This window comes from Drosophila willistoni (genome assembly GCF_018902025.1).
Source record: "Drosophila willistoni isolate 14030-0811.24 chromosome XR unlocalized genomic scaffold, UCI_dwil_1.1 Seg144, whole genome shotgun sequence".
Taxonomy (NCBI): Eukaryota; Metazoa; Arthropoda; class Insecta; order Diptera; family Drosophilidae; genus Drosophila; species Drosophila willistoni.
Window position 1 is genome coordinate 8853166 of NW_025814057.1, and position 21362 is coordinate 8874527.

Below are 21362 nucleotides of genomic sequence, written 5' to 3' on the forward strand. Positions count from 1 at the left end.
AGACAGAAGCGAACTTCTTGTAAATTTATTACAAAATGAAAAGAATATATTTCATGAATTTGAACATAATTAAAGTAGGCATAAATTTTAAAGAATTGTGCGATATTTTCATCGTGACAACTGATTTTAAAATCGGAATAAAATTGATAAGTCAATAAACAGCATATTTTTGGCTAAATAAAATAAACCAGAAAACGAGAACCGCGCCAAAATTGCTTTAATTGTTTAGGTAAATTTAAACTTTCTTCGGTCGGTTGGTCTGCAATTGTAAAAGCCAACTTTGGCTAACTTTATTGACTTTGCTCAACTTGTGTTTTAATAAATACTAGACAAAAGAGAATGGAGAAATAAGCATTATAAAGGAACAGTTTTTTTCTATTCTTAAATTCTTTTACTGCTTCTTTTTTTTTTTTTTTGAAATAAGTTTCATTTTTGTTATATCGCTGACAGTTTCCGTTCATTTTGCTTCCGTTTTGCGTTCGCCCCATCTAACAAATTCTTTTTGGCACTCTTACAAAACTTCTTAATCAAAATAACTTAATGATTATATGTAACTATTTGCCTTAATTTTTTACCCTTTCCCTCTCTTACTCACTCACTCAATCTCTCTCTTTCTCTCTCTGTATGTCTGTGTCATTGCAGGACGCTCGATTCAATCTGGATCGCCGCCGCCGCCGCCGACGCCAATTTTAACTACTCTTTGAGGCGCCACCACTGGCGCACACAGCAGCAAGCGGATAATTGAATCATAAAGGACACGGACACGGGCACGGATACGAATTTGCGAATTGAGTTGCGTCTCTGTGTGCGTGCCACGGCAAGGCAGGGTAAGGCAAGGCACGGTGTGTGCCGTCCTAAAAAGTTCGGCAGCGGAAAATGCTAACAAAGCCGAGCAAATAATTGTTGTAGTGAAACACGCGGAGAACGCGGGACAGCGAACAACGACGCTGAGAAGTAAAAGGCGAAGACGAAAGTGTGCAGCGAAGAGGCGGAAGAAAAACGCGATAGACCATTGCTAAGGATACGGCTGCAGGAAAATGACAGCCATCCTGCTTTAATTAAACTTGCCAAAAAACCGGAGGATGGGGGTGCGAGAGAGCGCACAGTGTGAGTGCGAATGCGAGTGCTACGAGTACGGGTTTGAGTTCGAGTTCGAGTTGTTGGTGCCTGGCAGTCAAAAACCGGTGAAAAGGGGAGAAAATTGAAACGAAATGTCGCTGATGCCGTGGACCGTGGACAACACAACAAAGTGGACGAAATTGCTTTTGGAACAGCCAAGAGCGAGAACGAGAACTGACATTAGTTTTGATTAAATTCACATTTTACACACGACAACTTAACACAAACAACAACAACAACAAAAATTACCCAAAAAGCAAACAAATCTAAAACACTAAAACTCAAAGCCAAGGAAAGGTAAAGTTCGGCGGACAGTAGAGGTGAAGAACTAGAAGAAGGTGAAGCGGCTCTATGCTTGGCAGTTGAATTTTACGCTTGAAGTAACCGCAAACAAGGTAGAAGGGAGCCACCCTTTACCCATTCGCCCACTAAAACTTGCCCAACTCTCTCTCCTGCTGCTGTTGCTGCTGCTGTGTGAACTCGTAATTGAGTTTTGCATGCCGCAAGTAATACAAGGAAGACGAAGTCGTCGCCTCCGTACCCGGTCCCCCATTAACAGCTACACATGAACACGCCGCAGTGACAGTGACAGTGACGTGGACAGTGTGTATGAGTGGGAGTGAAAGAGAGGGAGCAGCGCAGAGAAGAGACATTGAGGAGACACACACACAGGACACAGGGAAATTTCGTCAACTGCAGCCAAGCGGTGTGTCATCATCAAGAGCCATCATCAACGCACCCACAAAAACCAAATTGGCTGCCGCAAGGATTGCCTTGCACCCACATTCGAAAACCAACCAAGTACCAAGCACACGAAATATCCTCAGAGTGCTACGTCAGCCCATATCATCGTCAGCTACAACTACAGAGACCACTACCACCACAACAAGGAGGAGGGAGCACTACTGGGCATTAAACGTTGTTGTCGTCGTCGCAACCCCCCACTCTATCACCCTCCTCTTCAACAAAAAATACGGGAGACCATCATCAGTACGGCATAGGAGATGAATCTATTGTGCTGTTGTTGTTGCAGTAACATGGCACCAAACCAGCGCGTCACACGCAAATGGGAACTATTTGCCGGACGCAATAAATTCTACTGCGATGGATTACTAATGTCCGCACCCCACACGGGCGTCTTCTACTTGACGTGCATCCTGATCACCGGCACCAGTGCTCTCTTCTTTGCCTTCGAGTGAGTATTCGTATCCGGATGTTTGTGGACGTCCCTGTGGGCGACATGCACACACCCACACATACATTGGAGTTACACACAACTACACATACTTGTATAGAGATTTCATGCGCTTGTCAGTCGATTCAGTCAGTCAGTCAGTCCGTCCGTCTGTCAGTGGTTTGGCTTGCATTGTTTGCAAAATGTATATGTTGCTAATTAAGCATTTCCGTTCGCAGCGCCAACAACCCTTTTTGCCTCCCCGCCCCACGCCCTTTTAGCCAACTTATCTCGGTTTCCAATTACGCCCACATTAATGGTCGTCTCTGTAGCTTTCGGACAAGCTATGGATATCTATGCTTACATCCTACCTACCTCGCTCCTGGCCCTGGCCATGGCTCTTGGTGCTCTGGTCTCATATCCAATGGCATGTAATTATTACTGTGCAACGTGGCGTATGCGTTATGCTTGGCCTGGCAAAGGACGTTTACTGGTTTTTCCTAAAAACCAAAGAGACAGAGTGAGATAGAGAGAGAGCAAACCAAACCAAACCGGACCAGAATGAGAATCAGAACCAGAACCAGAGAGCAAAACTTTGCTGGCCACTTTTTCGGCTTGAGGTTGGTTTTTCTGTGGCTCATCTGTCCAATTCATTTTTGAAGAGTCCTAAAGAGAAAAACCAGACCAGGGGACATCTCATGCAATGAGGCGTAAAAATAGTTTCAGCTTTTGATTTGTCAATTTGTCGCATCGCATCGGTTTTTGCGGTATTTAAATAAGATTTCATTTTGAATTTCAAAAGACGCAAGGCCACATTGGCATTAAAAGGATCAAATCATAGACATTTCATTAAATCGACAATATTGAAAGGGTTTTCAAGCAAACTCTAGTTAAAAAAAAGGTATCAAAATTGAAAAGGAAAAGACACTTTGAAATACTAGCTTCAATAGTTCGAATATTGCTCAAAAATTCATGATTTGACTGATTAGTTACGGTTTATAAGTAAATTATAATATTTTAAGTTGTAGATATAGAAGGACGATGTTATTTACCTATTTTCTTTTTATTAAAGATTATTGCCTAAGGTAATTGAAAATGTCTTCAACATCTCAATGAATTGCTTGAATGAAAAGACTATTTCATAAGAGCAGCCCATTTTACTTACCCACTGGAAATTGCCTTGCAATGAACACGCTTCTCTAATAATAATAATAATAATAATAATAATGTTGCTCCAATCGCAATCTAAACATGAAATTTCTGATACTAAATAAATAAGCTATACATACATGCAATGCATACACAATACAGACATACATACATAAGTATGATGGCAATATGTTTGAAAAGGAAGGCGAGAGAGAGAGAGAGAGGGAGAGAAATAAAAAAAATATAACCGAAAAACGTTTAACTCGATTCCATTTAGTTGCACATGGCGTATACGTAATCGCTATACATTGCCGTGTTCTATAGTTGTGTTTGTTCTGGTCTGGTCTGGTTTGGTTTGGTCTGGCCTAAACTTAACCTAGCAAATAGCGCGTACGTCACGTAGTTCAAATACAAATAAAACATACAAACATTTTCCCATTCCATATATACTACTCTAATGTTCCATTTTTGAATGTGTGTGTTAGTGTGTGGTGTGTGTGTGTATGCTATTCTATTCAACACTGGCATTACGCTTAGACAAAATTATGCTCAACATTTTCTGCACGAAATCATTTCAGCAGCAACCAACCAACACCAACACCAAACGGAATTGCTTGTAGGTAGAGGTAGTGGTAGTTAGATAGGTGCCGCCCGTCCCCCGCCCCACCCCTACTCCTTTGATACCCTGTTTGCCGCTCTTATGCGCCATAAAGAAAAGAAATTGAAATTCCCGGCTCAGGCTCTTTTTGATACCCACACACACACACACACACACCCCTCACCCAATATCTTCTTCTCACAGAAGCTGCCTTACACTTGCAATCCAAATTTATGCGCTGCTGAAAAGCAAACGACGACAACAGAGGCGGCATAAAAGATAGATAGAGACAGGGAGTAAGACAGAGAGAAAGAGAGAGAGAGGCAGAGGGGGGAACGGCAGCTGCAACTGCATCGGTAGCGGCACCATTTTGCCGGCGCCGCAGCGCGATTTTTATTTTCATTGCTTGCTTTATATTAGCGCACAGTCGAGTGGAAGAGGCAACCTATGGGGTATTACAATATATATCCATATATATACACATTTATATATCTACTATGCTTTTGAGTGCTCGCATAGTTATTCCAGCAGATATGTAGATATGCACACACATGCACACACACACACATTCTCAACCACATTCCCATCCAGTGACTATGGGCAAATCCAAATTGTGTTTTGCTCGCAATGCAAATCGCTAAAAGGTAGCACCATACACACACACACACACACAATGCAAACCGGGCCCCCTTTTTATATGCCATTGTCAGCGATTTGCCAGCTGAATGCAAGAAAAACCATTTTTTTTAATGCATTTTTCGTAAAACGGTAGCGGTGAGGTGAGGTGAGGTGAGGTGAGGTGCGGTTAGGTGAATGAATAAAGAATATGGATAGAGCGGGTGATGGGTTAGCGATGAACAAAATGTTGGGGAGTCGATGGGGAATGAGATTGGCGGAAGGGAAGAAGAGGGGCGTTAAGAACGACGCGTTGTCATGACAAATGTATTTAACTATTTTCGGTAAGTTTTGCTACCGCTTCATCCTTCATCATCGTCATCGCACATTGACTGGCCCAAAAAAAAAGGAATTGTGAAATGCTGCTGGGACTTGTTACACATAATTTTGTATTATGCTCTCAGGTCCTTTGTGAATTGAAAGCGGACGGGCCTTGTTGAGGGCGTATAGTAATGGAATGTGTGTGTGTGTATGTGTGTGTGTGTGTGTTGGTTGGTGTGTGCCTGCTCTATTCACAAATCGTTGGCACGCATTGGGCATAAAGTAACAATACTCATGCTGGGCAGGCACATCCTAGTTGTCATTTCTTTCCGCTTGGGGGTTACACATCATCATCCTTCTCTTCATCCCCATTATTATTATCATCATCATCATCATCGTCGTCATGAACAACATCATCATGCTTTATCATGTCATAGTTTTCGGTGCTCGGCACTCTGGTTATTCGTGTTTTCCTTCCTTTCTATTTTTTTTTTTTTTTTTTTTTGGCGCCTCAACGCAATTCCCTTATTGCATATTTGTTGCGATCGCATAACGTTTGGGGCCATTGCCACAAAAATGCTCAAGAGATGAATTTACCATACAGAGCAACCCAAACCATTTCATTCCACTTGCCATCTACTTTCGTTCGAGGCCAAATAAAATCTATATGGTTAGACATTAATGTTTAAATGCAATTCACATCCAAATCCCGATACTAGAATATTTCTTTAACATAAGTTAATTATTAGCAGAAGATATTTGCCATCTCTTTATGCTATTTGAGCTAAAAGCATTAATCTATAATTAACCCAATTAACTTTATTGTAAATGGAAAATTCGTATCTATGACAGTTTCTATTAACTTTTATTTATCATGTTAAGAAAGAAAGTAAGCCACTTTAGTCAGATTTTTTCAAAAAATTCTTCTGAAATGAAGCAGTTTTGTTTCTTTGTGATTATGATGAGTAAATTTATTTACTATCAAGCCATGATTAGATCAAAATAATGACGGCAACTAGTAAGTAGAAAATGATATAAAATGAAAACCAAGTTGAGCGTAAAGATAAAGTCTAAGAAGTTTATTGCCAAATTCATTATTAAAGTTAGTTAATTTACATAACATTTGTTCTTAAATTTAATGACATGTTGTTTTTCTACAGTTGCCCATTTCTGGCTGAACGCATCAATCCAGTTATTCCTATTGTTGGCGCTATACTCTACTTCTTTACAATGAGTTCCTTGCTGCGCACAACCTTCACAGATCCTGGCGTCATACCGCGTGCCTCCAATGATGAGGCTGCCTATATTGAAAAACAAATTGGTAAGTACATACATACACACATACATATATACATTCCCCTTTCTCCAAAAAACAAAAAATCTTTATGTCCCATTCCACTGTCAATTACCGCGTCGACCCCATCCTAGTAAGTCCTTGCGTCCACTCAAAGTGAGTGTGGCCAAGGTCGTTTGCCTGTTGCCTGATGGCTGATGATGCCTACTGACTGACTTGCCTGCCATTTCCCCACACACACACATACACAGAGACAGCAGAAACACATACAGCATTCATATTTGTTTTCACTTCATTAAGTTTTGTGTGTGGTGGTGGGTGGCAACGTCAGCGGCTGTTCTCATGGGCGATGGCAAAAGTGGAAGGCACATAAAAAGTAATGAGCGTGGCATGACACAGAATGAAAAAAAAAAAAACAGAAGAAAATATGTATAAAAACCATCAAAGCGAATGCTGCGTTGCCTTTGCACTAATGAGTTGCTCTTGTTGTTTTTGTTATTGTTTTTGTTGTTGTTTTTATACATCTACATTTATTACATATATATGTATATATATATAAAATATTTAAAATGAGAAAACTTTTGCTCTTTGGCTTTACTCGCATGTCAACAACGTTTCTTCACCTTCTCCTCCTGTTCCTGTTACCCTGTACCGCCAAACACATCGGTTCCATGATGCCATCCATGATGTGGATAATGTCGATGCTGCTGCTGCTGCATTTCCTCTGCTTCAATGGGATTTTTGCAGAGGTGCCAAACTCACTGAATAGTCCCACATATCGGCCACCGCCACGCACCAAGGAGGTCCTGGTCAAGGGTCAGACGGTCAAACTGAAGTATTGCTTCACCTGTAAAATCTTTCGACCGCCACGTGCCTCGCATTGCAGTTTATGTGATAATTGCGTGGATCGCTTTGATCATCATTGTCCCTGGGTAAGTTGACAATCCATTTTAAAGCCAATTTGATTCAATTCAATATGCATGCTCCCCCCCCTGCATCTCCTCCCACCACTCCATGGCCAGAAATAATAATAATTTAAAGGAATGCAAGTGAATGATAACTATTCACCCATATTCATTTGCTGTAAAGTGTGCCACAACTGTCACTTTCATTGCTCTACTCAGCTCGGCTCGACTCGACTCGACTCAACTCAACTCAACTCGGCTCGGTTTGGCTTTGCTCCGCTCTGTTGGGCTCTGACTTTAACCCAATTTTTGAGTTTCGCCAACCGCTGAGGTTGCTAATTTTTTAGTAAAAATAATTTCAGCCAAGAGCCGGGCGTATGTACGTACGTACATCCTGCCCAACATGATAGTTGCTTTTTCTCTTTCCCACTCACTCTCTCCCAGTTTCTCTTCCTATTTTTTTTTTGTGTGTCGCACAAAAAGCGTATTCCCCGCAAGCGCCCAAAAGATGCAACAAGATGTGGCAGGCCCAAACCAAGCAAACAAACCGCTTTACATACAGACAGACATACAAATAACCATCCACACACATACACACACACACACTAACATTAAAGTAGCCGCACTCGGTACTCTGCAAAGAAGGAGAGACCACGAAAAACCAACTGCAACGCGACTCTTCTTTTTTTTTTTTGTTCGTTTTTCTTGCACTTGTTGTCCCAAGTAGGTATTAGTTGTTGTCGTAGTGAATACTCTAACTAAAATGTAACTGCTCATATCAAGTGGAAACACTGAAAAATTCATTGCAATTGTATTAAATTAACATTACAATAGCGACTTAAGGGGTTAGCCAGCTCTCAAAGTCAATCTCAGGCGGCACACAAGTTAGGCCAAGTTCTTAAGTCAGCAGATTTTCTTAAGTTCAATGGTGTAAACCTACTTCGGATTAACTAAATTCTCATTATCAAATTAGATATTTACATTTATTATTATTGTTTTTATTCTCTAAAGAATAACATATGTACATACATATATCAATCCAATTCCACATAGTTTTAATTTGAATTCAAATCGATGGATTTGGCAATATAAATGAATGAATTTAATGGTCTATTTCTGTTTTACTTGACTGTTTGTTGTCTAACTTATTGATAACTTTGTGAAAAACTAAATTTGGGGCAAAAAAAAAAGGACAACCCTGCGTATACGTGATTTCATTTAGAATCTGTTTATGTTGGCATTTGAAGAAGAAATCCTTGTCTTCATCTTAGCATCATTAATATTCAGTAAATAATAAATTATGTTTATATCTAGATTTTAGTGATGAAAAAGAGTATTGAAATGTTGACTTTATTAGAAAATACGAAAAAAATATTCTTCCCGCTAATGCTGTCCTGTCAGCCAGCCCATCCCATCCCATCCCAACACAGCCTGGCCCAGCCCAGCCCCGTCGCCCCTGATGAGTGAGTGGGCTTTGAATTTTTTATTTGCTAGCGCAAGCGTTTTGTAGCCCCAACCAAAAACCACGCAACGGAGGGCCCGGCTTGGCCCGTTGCTGTTGCCATTGCCGTGGATGTTGTGAGCCTTCATTATAAGGCGTTGCCTGTCGTCAGACTGAAGGTCGCCTTTTGGCTGTTGGGTTTTAGCTTTAGCATTTTGGCTTTAAGCTGCAACGGCATTCGCTGGGCGTTGGGCGATAGGAATTGGTTGTGTGTATGTGTGTGTGTTTGTTTGTGTGTGTGTCATGAAGGCTGACATAAATGAAGGTATTTTTCTCTTGGCGCATGGAGTGGAGGAGCATAATTTCATTTTTGGCACACATTCTGTGAAAATGCAATTAACCTTATTGTGTATATTTCCTTTCTCCCCTTTTCTGTTTTCCTCTTACTGTCTCTCGTTCTCTGTGTCTCATTCTACCTCTGTCTATCTTTCTACATGTTTCTTTCTCTCTTTCACTGTATCTTTTCAGGTGGGAAACTGCGTGGGCAAACGTAATTATCGGTTCTTTTATTTGTTTCTAGTCTCATTGGCATTTTTAGCTGTATTTATATTCTCATGCTCTGTGACGCATTTAGTTTTATGTAAGTAACATGGTTTTTTTTGTAACATTTTACTAGGATAATTGATATTGATACTGCAACCACTCATATTCCTCCTTCTCCTTACAGTGATGAAAACCGAACAGGAAGTCTTCGAAGTAATAAAGAAGGCTCCCTTCACTGTGATTGTTGTGTTCATTTGTTTCTTTTCCATTTGGTCTGTCATTGGCCTGGCTGGATTTCACACATATCTAACCACAAGCGATCAGACAACAAACGAGGATGTTAGTATTTATATAGCTTATCTTAGTATTTAATTACATATCAATTTCATCGGTTTTGCCTCACGTCTTACACAGCTCAAGGGCTCCTTTTCATCAAAGGGCGGTCCGCGTACACAGAATCCGTATTCGCGTGGCAACATTTGCTTAAACTGCTGTCACATTCTATGTGGACCCATGACGCCCTCGCTAATTGACAGGTGAGTTGGATTGCATATAAGTATTTAACTACTACCACTGCACTATGGGCAAAAAGTTGCATTTTTTTTTTATAACTTCACTTCAAATACAAATCGTTCATGCACATTTTATTAAATTTTTTAACTCCTCGAACTCTATATTATTGTATGAGCATCAAATTATGTTTATTTAACTTGATGATGATCCTAATGGGCCATTAAAAATTTATTTGCATACTTTTAGGCTTCTCATTGTATTCTCTCTAATTGGCGATTAGTTTGCATTATTTTCTTTTTGCAATTGTTTTGATTGTTGCTGCAACTTTTAGGTGGTTTTTTATTTTTCCATTGCAAAAACAGAACAAAATGAAGCTAAAAATTTATAATTGCATTAGTTTTGAGGCAGTTTTATGATTTATTTCTCATCTATAACCACTTGTTACTGTTCACATCAGCAACAGACTGAAAATTTTGAGTTTTCTTACAACTTATCCTTTAGTTTAATTCATTTTTTTTTTTTTGTTTCAAACAGCTAAACAAGGAAATGACATTTTAGATATATCTTTTCCTATTAAGATTTTGAGTAACGACAACTTTTTACCCATGGTGTAGACTGTGTACGGCATTCGAGGTGTGGGGTGTGGGGCTGTGGCGTTTTGTTTTTATTTGTTTTTTAATTAAAATTCTCATTTAATGTAGACGCGGCATAGCCACCGATGAGTATATACAACAGATGCACCATCAGTCCAGTCCCAGGCATGCATTAAGCGATGTGATGAGCGCCTCCCATATGGTGACCACAGCTCAGCCGATGCTCGGTGTGGGTGGTATAAGTGGTGCCGGTGGTGGCGTTAGTATAGGTGGCGCTGAATTGAAGCCACGTTTCTACGATGAGGTAAGCAATTCCACAATTTGAGCGAACCAATCTGGTTTCGTCTTCTTTTTTTTTTTTTTTTTGTTTTTTTCTTTTCTTTTTTGGTTTCTTTTCCAAAGCATAAATCAATCAATCGATCGATATATATACATTTCTATTGATATCTTTTCACCACCACTACAACCACCACCAATTAAGAATTCATTACCACCAAAATTGATATCTAAATGTCTCAGCACTCTCGCTCTCTCTCTCTTTCTGCTTGCTTCAAAAAGAAATTGCAAAAACAAAAACAAATATGAAAAAAATTATACGAAAACAATTCAAAACTCTTTCGTACGATTGAATTTTTAATGCACTTCATTTTTATAATCTCTCTCTATCTCTCTCTCTCTCTATCTCGATATATACTTACTTACATATATACATATATATATATTGTTTTTTTATCTTCTACTTCTTCTTTTTTTGTGTTCTTTGGGCAATGTTCTTTTTGGTAACTGCAAAAAAACAAACACCAACTACAACAACAACAACAACAACAACAATCAACCACAAAATCACCACACAACTACAACAACAACAACAACAACTCTTCTAAAAAATAAATACCAGTCAAATCCCTCCTCATCGACATTGGAGGGCAATGGAGCAGCTGCTGCCATCAATGGTCATGCCCATGCCCATGCTGGGAATGGAAACGGCTTTGAGCGACCGCCGCCCAGTTATGATTTGGTTCAGAATGGTAAGTCACGCAAACAGCATCAAAGGTGCTCACTGCAAACTTTGCTGCCAGCCAGCGCCCAGCACCAGTTCAAAGCGAACAAACACAAGCAACTTAAGCAACAACATCAGCACCAACAACAACAACAACAGCAACAACAACAATTGCATCATCATCACCATCATCAGAAGCAACAGTTAATGGCAGCCGAATTGCAAATGGCTCAACAGGACGGAGTGGCAAGCAGTCATCATCATTCACCATCTTTAATGCGTTCACCGGCAACATCGTCGTATAGATTGAATCTGAAACGCTCCCTGCACCTGCCGCTGACGCCGTCATACGATGATGTGCGCAACTCACCACTGCCGCTGCTCCATCATCATGTTCATTCACAGCAGACAACGGCCATTGGCAGTGTGTCAGTGGCGACAGCAACGGCAGGCGGCGGCGGCATAGGAATTGCCAGCGGCGGCGGTAGTAGTAGTAGTGTTGCTGGTGGCGGTGGCGGTGGCGGAGGCGGTGGCGGTTCATCATCATCGACAACAGCACCGACCTCAGTATCAGTATCAGCATCAATGGCAACTGCAGCGCCACCATTGGCACCACCGCCGCCGTTGGCACCGCGACGCCCATCGACGCTTCAGCTGCAGGGCAGTGGAGCGATATCGGCCAGTAATACGACCTTAACCACAATACACACATCGGCTCCACAGGCGCCGGCGCCCAGCGATTTTAAATACTATTCCCCGCAACGCAGCACCGACTCGAATCTGATGCGAAACTATCCATTCCCGAAGGCGGCGCGTGGTATGCGCCGTCAGTCAACTCAATCGGTGGACTCGCAAAAGGTCAACATTGCCGGCTATCAGCCGTTGCCAATGCGGGCCCGTTATAAGCATCAGGAGGTTATGTTTGAACTAAAATCACCGACCAATCGGCTAACAATTCGTGAATGCGATTTTGGCGGTGGCGGTGAGCCCTGCGACGATGATCAATCGATTAAGGATAGCCAGATCTTTCGTGTTAGTAAACGAAATCTTTATATGAATCACCGTTCGCCATGGAAGGAGCGGGATCGTTATTCGAATCTGTACGAGTATTCGTTCAACATAGATCTAAACTCGATTATCGAGGATGCTGCGGGCAGTGACTCGTCATAGTACGCAGTTATTAGCTGCCAGCAAATAATGATAATAGCAATTATTACTATCCTATCACTGCCGCCATTAATGGACCGCAAGTCCATGGCATTCATGGGTTCTGTGGGTTCAATGTGGCCATTGACTACATTTTTTATTGGTTGTTAAATGCTGTACATATATGTATAATGAGGGAATGAATAGCCCCCGAAAAGCCCCATCCCCCTTTTCGCATTACCTGTTGAATTTCTCAATATTAATCTCTCTCTCTCTCACTCTATTTCTGCAGGCCAAGCAGGCCTAGGCACTATATATACATATATATACCTACCATATATAGTAGTTAGAAACATTAAACAGATTGTGATTAAGAATAGATGGCCCTAAGTCGGCTTAGCCGATCTAATAAATATGAATATTTAAATAATGTTTTCCGATTTTAAAACTCACTCATTCTTCATATATGTGAATTTTACGAATTGAAATGAACAATTGGTGCTTGCTTCGATTTTAAATTGCTGTCCTTTAAAATGTTTCAATCTGTCAATGATTTTTATATATATTTCGTTGTATATTCGATATGGACAAATCGATCTTATAGATTGCCAATGGGTAACTTGATCTGGGGAAATATTTCTTATCTATCACAATCTGTTACTGTAGATCATAAAATTAATATTACACATTTGGCTTCCATGATAAGCGCTTAGATAATATATTGAGAGACAAAGAAGATGGGGGAGAAACGATCTTGAAATGAAAGTTAAAGAGATTACAACAATTTAGGGCAGTTTTTGGTAGAGCTAAGACAGGTAGCCAGTTAGTTTGTGGTTATTTCATTGGATTGTGATTTTGTAATATCCTGTTTTTTTTTTTTTTTTTTTGTTTTTGTTGTTCTGCTTTAAGTTTGCACGCGATTGAAAAACAAAACAAAATAAAAATGTAGGTAATATGTAATTATTGTTAGTAATTAGTAACACAGCAGTAAGAGCAGAAGGTTTGCTATATTTTAATTTATCAAAATTTTTGACAAAAAAACCCACCACCACCCACCATACCCCGCCAGCCCCCTTCTAGGATCTTATCAAGTCCGTGGAAAATCCTAATCCAAATACCAGAAACCGTAAAACCAAACCAAACCAAACCAAACCAAACCAAACCAAAAACTAAAACAAAAGTTGGTTCATAGAAACTTTTGCGTTTATATAGCACCTGTTTCCCAGGCTAGCCCACTTTGGTGCCTTACACATTGAAGGAAAACAAACCAAATGAAGTCTCCTCTCCACTCCTCTCCTCATTGGAGCAGAGAAGACACACACGATAAACATTCCATGTGTATACGCACCATGGGTCTACGTCCAAAAACCACCTCCGCCGCCACTTCCAAATATTCCAAAGTGTTTTGTAGTGTAAGCCCAGAAGAACCAACCGACCAAACGACCAACCAACCAACCAACCAACCAAAAAAACCTTCTGCATGTGTAAAAACTATGTTCAAGTAGTTTAGCTTTAATTTTATTTTTAATACAAATATTTTATGGTGTGTTGTATATGTTTTTCTTTTTCTCAGTTTCTGTATATATGTATATGTATATTGTCTTTATTGTTTTTTTTTTTTTTATTTCTCAAAGCCATGCGTTTTGTCGCAGTCACTTGGGCAAATATTTTAATTTGTAATTTGGTTGCTTCTGTATGTTTAAGGTTTCAATTGAAAGCGATAAGTAATTGAAAAGTAAAAACCATATTAGCATAGGAGAAGAAAAATTGTACTTACATTACATGAAATATGTATGCGAAATTAGAGAGAACATAAAAAATATAGCCAATTAACTGCCATTTATCAAAAAAAAAAAAAAACAAACAAAATTAACAAGGAAAACAAAAAAACAATGAATAAAATTTTGTTAGAACTTTTTTGATTTCATTTTTTACAATGAAAAACCAACGTAAATATATTGAATTCCCTAAGAGTTCAATACAATTTTAAGAAACGAAACATTTTAAACTGCAAACAAACAATAAAAAAAAAGAATTAAAAACTTAAAACTAATCGCGCCAAATTGAATTATAAATTTATGCAAAAATTGCCAGGTGACTGCTAGAAAAAATATTAAAAAATAATAAAAAAAAAAAACAACAATAACAATTATAAATTAGATAACGTAAATATATATTTATATTTATAAGCAAATATGTTGCAAAAAGTGAAACTTGCATTAAATATATACATATATATGTAGATGAACTTTGCCCCCAAATGACATTGCATTATCTGCCGCATTGACAAGAGAATTCATTGGCTTTAAACACAATTCAGTAATAATTATTTTTAAACAATTACTTGTCCCCTTTGCCGATTAGTTTAATCTTAACTTATGTTTAAGGTAAATAAATAAGTTTCTTGGATTTATAATAAGAAAATTTAACATTATATAAGATGTCTAATCAAAGGCAGCCCAAAAAGGTGAGCAGATTGTCGGCATAACTCAAGAACCACCAAGTTCTATTATGAACTGACTTTGCCAAAGAATCAAGAGTATCTTTCAAGCTAAAACTGGTTGAGAATTCCAACTAAATGAAGCGAAAACAGAGATGGGCAAAGCTTTTACTTGTAGATTTCACCTCTTTTTATGTGCTTAGCCTCTATTATGAAATTTTTAAGATTATTTACTACTTTTCATTATTATATTGTCAAAGAATGCGACAAAAATAATGCTGTGTCATGTGGTGGAAGTTCCCCGCTTAGGCCCAACAAATGATGAAAATGATCATATTGATGATGAATAAATGTAGCATAATTGGCACATGGCTGATGTATTTTTAAAATGAAATTGAAATTAGAACAATAAGCAAGCTTTCAGTAAAACAAAAAAAAAAAAAAAAATGGAAGGAAAACCAACAAAGAATATAAAAAAAGAAATATGATAAAAAAAAAAACAAAAAAACGCATATTCGATCGGCAATTCGCAGTTTGCGGCACGCGCTCAGTCTCCAAGGCTTTAAATGTTGCGCATTAACAATATTATGAGTTCCTTTTATAAGTAAATATAACAGATATATGTATATACATATATATATATATGTATGTAATAATAATTATATATATATAAAACAAAACAAACGCTAAGTGGCAAGGCAATTTATATATATAATGTGAATTGAGTGTTACAATGAAGAATTAAGATTTATATATATACACACACAGACACACAGAGAGAAGCCATATACATATATGTATATATATATATGTATTGAAATGTTAAACAAAAATGCTAAAGAAATGTTAATAACACACTCACACATACAGAGAAAGCTAGACATACATATACTACATACAAACAAACATAATTAGAGAATATACAGTTGAAATTTATACAATAAAATACGTATGTATTAACCATGTTACAAGCAAAAAAAAAACAAAAACCAATGGCATAATGAACAACAAATTAAATTATATTGTAAATGCAATTATGCAAAAGTTTAACGAAAAAAAATTAACAAAAAACGAAACCACAAACAAACAAACAAACATACACCAAAAATGGTTTGCTTCCAAAGGATTGGGCTAATATATGTATATATATATATATATATATATGTATATGCATACTCGTACATAATGATGATAATGATGATGACGAGAAGTGTGGGCCCCAGGTTCTCTCTTCTATCTCTCTATCTATCTCTCTGTGTATCGCTCTCTGTTTTCATTAAAATTGAATGAAAAGCTTCTATGCTTTTTCGCTGTCGCTGTCACCGCTGCCATAAACATATATTTCGAGCTATCTACCATCCCCCATGTCACCTCTCCCACCCTCCAATCCAAACTACTAAACTCCAAGTCTCTCTCTCTCTCTCTTTCCCCTCAATATATAAATACATATATATAATTGTATTTGATTTCTATAGATCATAGCCATACCAAACCATCCATTCACAACTTTCCCCACTATTCCCCATTCAATTCCCAATAATATTGTCGTATATATATTTTTTATAGAGAAACGAAATATCGAAAAAAAAAATAACAAAAAATCTGAAAACAAATGTGAAAATTATAATAATTATTTTCCCCTGATTTGATCGCACACACTAATGTCACCTTAACTCTTTCTATTATCTTTCAATATACAACTTGACTATATGGAAAAATACTCGCACTCTGAATACATTTTTAACATAAACAAATTTGACAAAAAAAAAAAAAAAAATCCTAATACAAAACAAAATTTGAGCGAAATTGTTGCAAAGGGCTGCGCGCTTAAAACTAGAGTAAACTTATGCATTTTGAGCCTCAATTGGGTGAGTTTTCTCCAAAAATATCACAACAAAACACAAACAAAATATATAACAAAATGCCAAAAGCCAAAAACAGTAATTGTTTTTGCTAATGTATGTACAAAAGTATATAATTAATTACTTGACAAGCAAATATATATATTAAACAATGCTTATATACATTTATTTACTGATGCAAAAAAGAATCCCATTTAACCAGCTTAAATCCAAGCATCCGACCAATCACTTTACCCAAGAAAAAAGAAAAGCAATTCCCATTTCCCGCCTTTTTTTTTAAGTTCTTTTTTCCCTGCCAATAGATATGAGCATACATTCAAAATCGCTAGATATATACGATATATAGCTTATTCGTATAATTTGCATTGCATTTTTCTTTTTCCATTCATTCATTCATTTCTTGAGTCATTTATTCATTCCATTCTTAAATAATTTTGGAAAAACCAAAACGCATAACAGTTAAGAGCAATTTACACAGTGATTATCTATCTCTCTCTCTCTCTCTCTGTCTCCATTTCACTCTTTCTCACTCTATTTGTAAAACGTATTTTGGTTTTTGTTTGTGGCATGCTTAAGAATTGGCACCCTATTCATATTTGATTATTATATTTAATGAACTTTAATTATTATGATTACATACAATTTGTATAATTAGTTAATAGATTTATTTATTATTTATTGTAAACACAACAACAGCAAAAACGAAAAAACAATAGACACATGAATCTACATATATTTAGTTTTTTAAAATTATGTTTTATGCTCTTTATTGATTTAAGTGTTTATATGTTAATACCAATCACACCCGCTCTGACTATGTAACTTTAACTTGCTCTACCCCTCCCCGCTCCACCCGCTTCAAACAGTTTTCATCAAAGTGCACACACCAAACTAAAAATGGAAAACAATGTGTTCGAAACACCGAAGTTGTTATATACCCTATTACGATATAAACATATTTTATTTTCCATTATAAGTTTCAACTTTTTTTGTTGTTTTTGATTTGCCTTTGCAAGGGTATTTAACTGGGAACAGGATCAACAGAACTGTCACCCATCAAATCGTCCATTTTGACCTCGACTAGGCCGAACCCGAATACGGGTTTTGGTGTGGCGAGAAGGAGGGGGGGAGATAGTAACCCCGATGTCGGCAATGTTTTGGCAGCTATTTACATTACATGTTCGACATGTTAATTTCTGTAGCTAAACTAATTTTAATTAAATTACAATCGGTTTTTTTTTTTTTGTTATTTTAATTTGCAGCCTTTTATTGTAATCATTTGCATTTGCAAATTTCAATTGTAACTTTCTTTTAGCTTTAATTATATAATTTATTACCCACACACACGCACCCACAAATGTACACGTATATGATAGTTAAAAAAAGACACCTGTACTCAAAATTTAAAATTTGTTTGGCAAATTAATTGTAATGAGTATTTTTTTTATTTTTATAAGAATTTGAAATGTATTTTCCCCTCTATTCCCCCGCCTACATTATTTTTGTATTCATTTTGTGAATGTAATTGATAAACTAATCCAATTTTATTTGCAATTTCATTCGCAGGTAATTCCAATAGTTTAGCCCAATTGGTGGACAATGAGATACCATTGGCCCAAATGGATGTGCCAATGTATAGCCAACAGACAGCCACACAGGCGAGACAATATCGAAGTCATCGCCATCACAAGCAGCGGCAGCAGGAGCTCCTCGGCGACGGAGCAGAAGCCCAGGCGGTCAGCTATGAGAATCAGTTGGCCAGTGCCAACAGCGAGGATGAACTGGATCATGTCGTTGTGGGCAGTACCGAGGTGGTGGCCGCTGTGGCAGCCATTGCCACGAACAAGCGCCATCGCAGTGGCAGTTATAGCAATCTTTTCGATGCCAATTTCGAGACGGCTCTAACCAACAATAATAATGGGGCTACAACAAGTGGTGCCGCTGCCGCTGCCGCTGGTGTTGTCGTTGGAAAGCCTACAACGGCAGGAGCCGCTCTACTGGCAGCTGCCATTAGCGGTGATCGTAGTCTAGCCAAATCTGTTTCCCAAACGGAGAACATGTACAGCAATGTGCCGCATAATGGCACGGCAACGGCCGCCACGGGAGGCAGCAGTGATCCAACTGCTCTGCATGTCTACTCGAACATAATTGACGAGCGCCAGCAACAGCAGCAGCAACAGCATCAACAGGACACTGTGCTGTCATCCACATTGCTAAGTGATGATCTCGATCTTGATGATCCAGTTGCCTCATTTGTGGCCACGCATTCGCAACGCAAATCGGGTGGCGATGGGGCCGAGCAGGTTAAAACGGCGGATCGATTGCGTATATTGCATGATACCACAATGATTGACACGGCTCTCGATTTGGATAGTCTGGATGGCTCTAGCATGGGCAATAGTTCACAATCTTGCCTGGTTAAGACAGCCAAACAGGCAGCAGCAGTTGCCACATCAGCAAATCCGATTGGCTCAAGTCCAGCAATTGTCTGATTATTTCAATCTATCTCTCCTCACTCTCTCTTTATCAATATCTGATTATTCAGTTTTGTACATATATATATAATATATACACATATCTGTAGGTTTTTGTTTTTGGAGGTGGCTACTACTACTACTACTCGACATACAGAGAATAATTCCTTCAAAGATATTCTTTTACTTTTTGAATAGAGTTCACTTTCAATTCAATTAGGGGGCGACACTGGGCAACAACCTATCAGCAAGCAACTTAAAAAGAATAACAAAATAATAACAAAAAGAAAATATGATATACTACCTTAGAACAGAATTATATATATATATATATATATATATATATATATATATATAAACAAACAATAGATATACATACAAAATGTGGTGAACAATGTTAACAATTCAATGGCATTAAATAGGACAAAATAAACCAATACTATAGTTATAATGTATACCTATAAATATATACATACATAGATATATATATACATATATATATGATAAATGTACGAAAGAAAACTGTTTATATACATACAAATACGCGCATGCATATAAAGCAATTATAAGTATATACAACACACACGCAGCCATACACACACACACACACAGTCAGACAGACAGATAAAAATGTGCTGTATGTACATTGTATATGGTTAGTTATAGTGTATAACTTTGTTGGTTTTTTTTTTTTTTTTTTTTTGAGCATATTTTAAGATTTTACAAGAATAAAACGATGACCATTACGATGCGTTTCGTTTCGATTCGATAAACGAAAGAGTTAAAATTAATAACAAAGGCTAAAACAGAGCAGAATTGAATAATGTTTGGTACTAATTGTAAGACAAGCCAGTAGCCTGCAATATAAATCAAGTTGATTATATATAAATAAATACAAACAACAAGAAAAGATAAAACGGCATAAATGCAGACCGAACAAACGCGACGCGACTCACAACCAGACAAAGAAGACCTTAAAAATGTTAACACGATAAACACAACAGAAACAGAAATGTTATAAGCAACTAAAACTATATATGGCGGTGTGTATTAAATGTTCATAAATTTACATTTTAAGTGTATTTGCATGAAGTCAACAAAAATCTGTTATGTGACAAGGATTTAAAAATCTGTTTTTTGAAAAAATACAAATAAAATTCGACAGCTCTATTGCATGGAAGAGCAGACAAAGTAACAATTAACAAACAAAACGAAAGCAACAAGATAAATGAAAATGTTAAGCGTATGTTATGCAAAAACTAACAAATTACAATTATACAAAGAATAAAATTTATAAATAGTGAAACATGATTGAAATGAACTGCGTATTTCTTCTTAATTTCCTAGGAATCAAGTTATAAAACAAAATGTTTTTGTTAAATATTTTGTATAAAACTGCAATCCTAATATCAAAAAAGTGGGGTTCGTCTAAGGACATGCAATTTCAGCCTTCCGAAGGGCACTCAACGACATGGTGATGTCAGTCGACGCCCATCTGGTCAAGGACATCCCGCTCGCCCTTAAAATGACGGAGATATGAGCGAATTTCTGTTTTTTTCAGAGTCCCAAATTGAACCAAAAAATTTAAAAATCTGGAGAAAATTACAAAATCCTTAATATCTAAGCTCTCCGCAGGACTATCGAGATATCCTTCGCACCAAAGATAGTCCTTGACGATGGAAGTTTTTTGACACAACTCTCGTCCTGATCATTTAAAGGACTCGCTGGATATTTGCCACTTTTCTTTAAACATAAAAATCCTTTTATCTCAGTTTTTCGAAGGACATTTCAGGATCTGTTAGTGTCAGTCAAAGCGGGTCATCAACGATTATCATCTGGCCAAAGGACATCCTCGTTGTCCTTGGAATGGCTGAGTTAGAAAGACATTTATGGTTTTTTTACGATTTTTTATCAATTTTTCTGACCATCCACCTACTAAGTTCTGTTGGCCTGGTATTTCATATTTTCCCCAGTACGAATTTTGTCGTTTAAACTTCAAATATCGTTGCCCGCGAAATTCAAAAAATCCAACTGGCAGTTGAATTCAAAAATTCAAATGCCCAAAAGTCCGTTACGCATTTTAAAATAATTTTAAACCAGCCACCTACTAACTAATTCTGTTGGCCTGGTATTTCATATTTTCTCCAGTACGAATTTCCTCTTTAAACTTCAAAT

At 37.6% G+C, this 21362-nt stretch overlaps 1 protein-coding gene across 6 annotated transcripts in view; it reads left to right on the forward strand.

Annotated features, from left to right (window-relative positions):
- The window catches only part of LOC6638899 (palmitoyltransferase app), a 71072-nt gene extending 51711 nt beyond the window's left edge, over positions 1-19361 (forward strand). For 3 of the 6 annotated variants that reach the window (XM_023178248.2, XM_047012191.1, XM_023178256.2), the window contains 8 exons: positions 643-2314; positions 6137-6297; positions 7018-7202; positions 9145-9256; positions 9344-9498; positions 9574-9695; positions 10374-10569; positions 11164-12918. In XM_023178248.2, the coding sequence (XP_023034016.2) occupies positions 2124-2314; positions 6137-6297; positions 7018-7202; positions 9145-9256; positions 9344-9498; positions 9574-9695; positions 10374-10569; positions 11164-12435 (2394 nt within the window). In that variant the 5' untranslated portion in view covers positions 643-2123 and the 3' untranslated portion in view covers positions 12436-12918. Of the gene's footprint in view, positions 1-642; positions 2315-6136; positions 6298-7017; positions 7203-9144; positions 9257-9343; positions 9499-9573; positions 9696-10373; positions 10570-11163; positions 12919-18279 lie in introns of those variants that run through there. The other 3 variants (XM_047012192.1, XM_002061796.4, XM_023178261.2) reach the window with 3 other exon arrangements.
- The last annotated feature ends 2001 nt before the right edge of the window (positions 19362-21362 follow it).